The following is a 759-nucleotide window of genomic DNA, read 5'->3' as shown; positions in this document are numbered from 1 at the left end:
GGGCTGCCCCGAGAAGCAGCAACTCGCTAGGGGTCACACAGCTGGGACCGCCCAGGTGTGTTGAACTCCGGGTGCTTCACAGTCCGAGTCTGCTCCCACAGGAGGAGGACGCAGGCTAGAGTCGAGGTCCAGCCTAGAATGAGAGTTTAGCCCGTGGAGCCGGGAGCACTCCCTCGGGTCCCCCTGGAGGGCCGGCTCCAGCCCGCTGGCGGGAGCGCAGGGAAGCAGGGGAGTCGCGGGAGTCCGGGACCAAACCCGGAGACCCCGGGGGGCGGTGACCAGGTCTCCAAGGCCGTGCAGTCCACAGACTGCCTCACCGATCGCAGGACTATTAACTACGAGAGTGAGAACTGTGTGGCGAGAAGGGGCTCACAGCTGCCTCAACAGCTCAGGCAGGCAGGAGCGAGCGACACCGCGGCACTTTTTCCTACAGGACACACCCGCCCCGCCCCGCCGCTCCGGGACCCGCGGGAACTACAGCTCCCGGCGTGCCTCGGGGCGCGAGACCCCGCCCCTGAAGACCCCGCCCCTCAAGGCCCCGCCCCTCAAGGCCCCGCCCCTCCCGCCGGGTCAGCCGCACAGAGTCGCCCGGTGGCCGCGGCAGACGGAAGCGGAGCGCGAGTCCGGGCGGCGGCGGCAGGATGGGGGACTCCAAAGTAAAAGTGGCGGTGCGGGTCCGGCCCATGAACCGACGAGGTGAGAGTCCGGCCGCCGCGCCGCCGGGGGGGAGGCGGCAGGTGTCCGGCGCGCGTCGTCCGC

General features: G+C 70.8%; 1 protein-coding gene across 1 annotated transcript in view; it reads left to right on the top strand.

The window, feature by feature from the left end:
* Window positions 1-568: 568 nt before the first annotated feature.
* Kif13b (kinesin family member 13B) overlaps window positions 569-759 on the top strand; it is a gene marked incomplete in the record, with an annotated part of 157582 nt that continues 157391 nt past the window's right edge. Inside the window, 1 exon segment of the mRNA XM_013514371.1 lies at window positions 569-696. Within this exon segment, the coding sequence (XP_013369825.1) occupies window positions 642-696 (55 nt within the window).

Source organism: Chinchilla lanigera, unplaced genomic scaffold (genome assembly GCF_000276665.1).
Source record: "Chinchilla lanigera isolate Chin_1 unplaced genomic scaffold, ChiLan1.0 scaffold00002, whole genome shotgun sequence".
Taxonomy (NCBI): Eukaryota; Metazoa; Chordata; class Mammalia; order Rodentia; family Chinchillidae; genus Chinchilla; species Chinchilla lanigera.
Note: the sequence above shows the minus strand (reverse complement) of the source record. Positions and strands in the feature narration are given on the sequence as shown.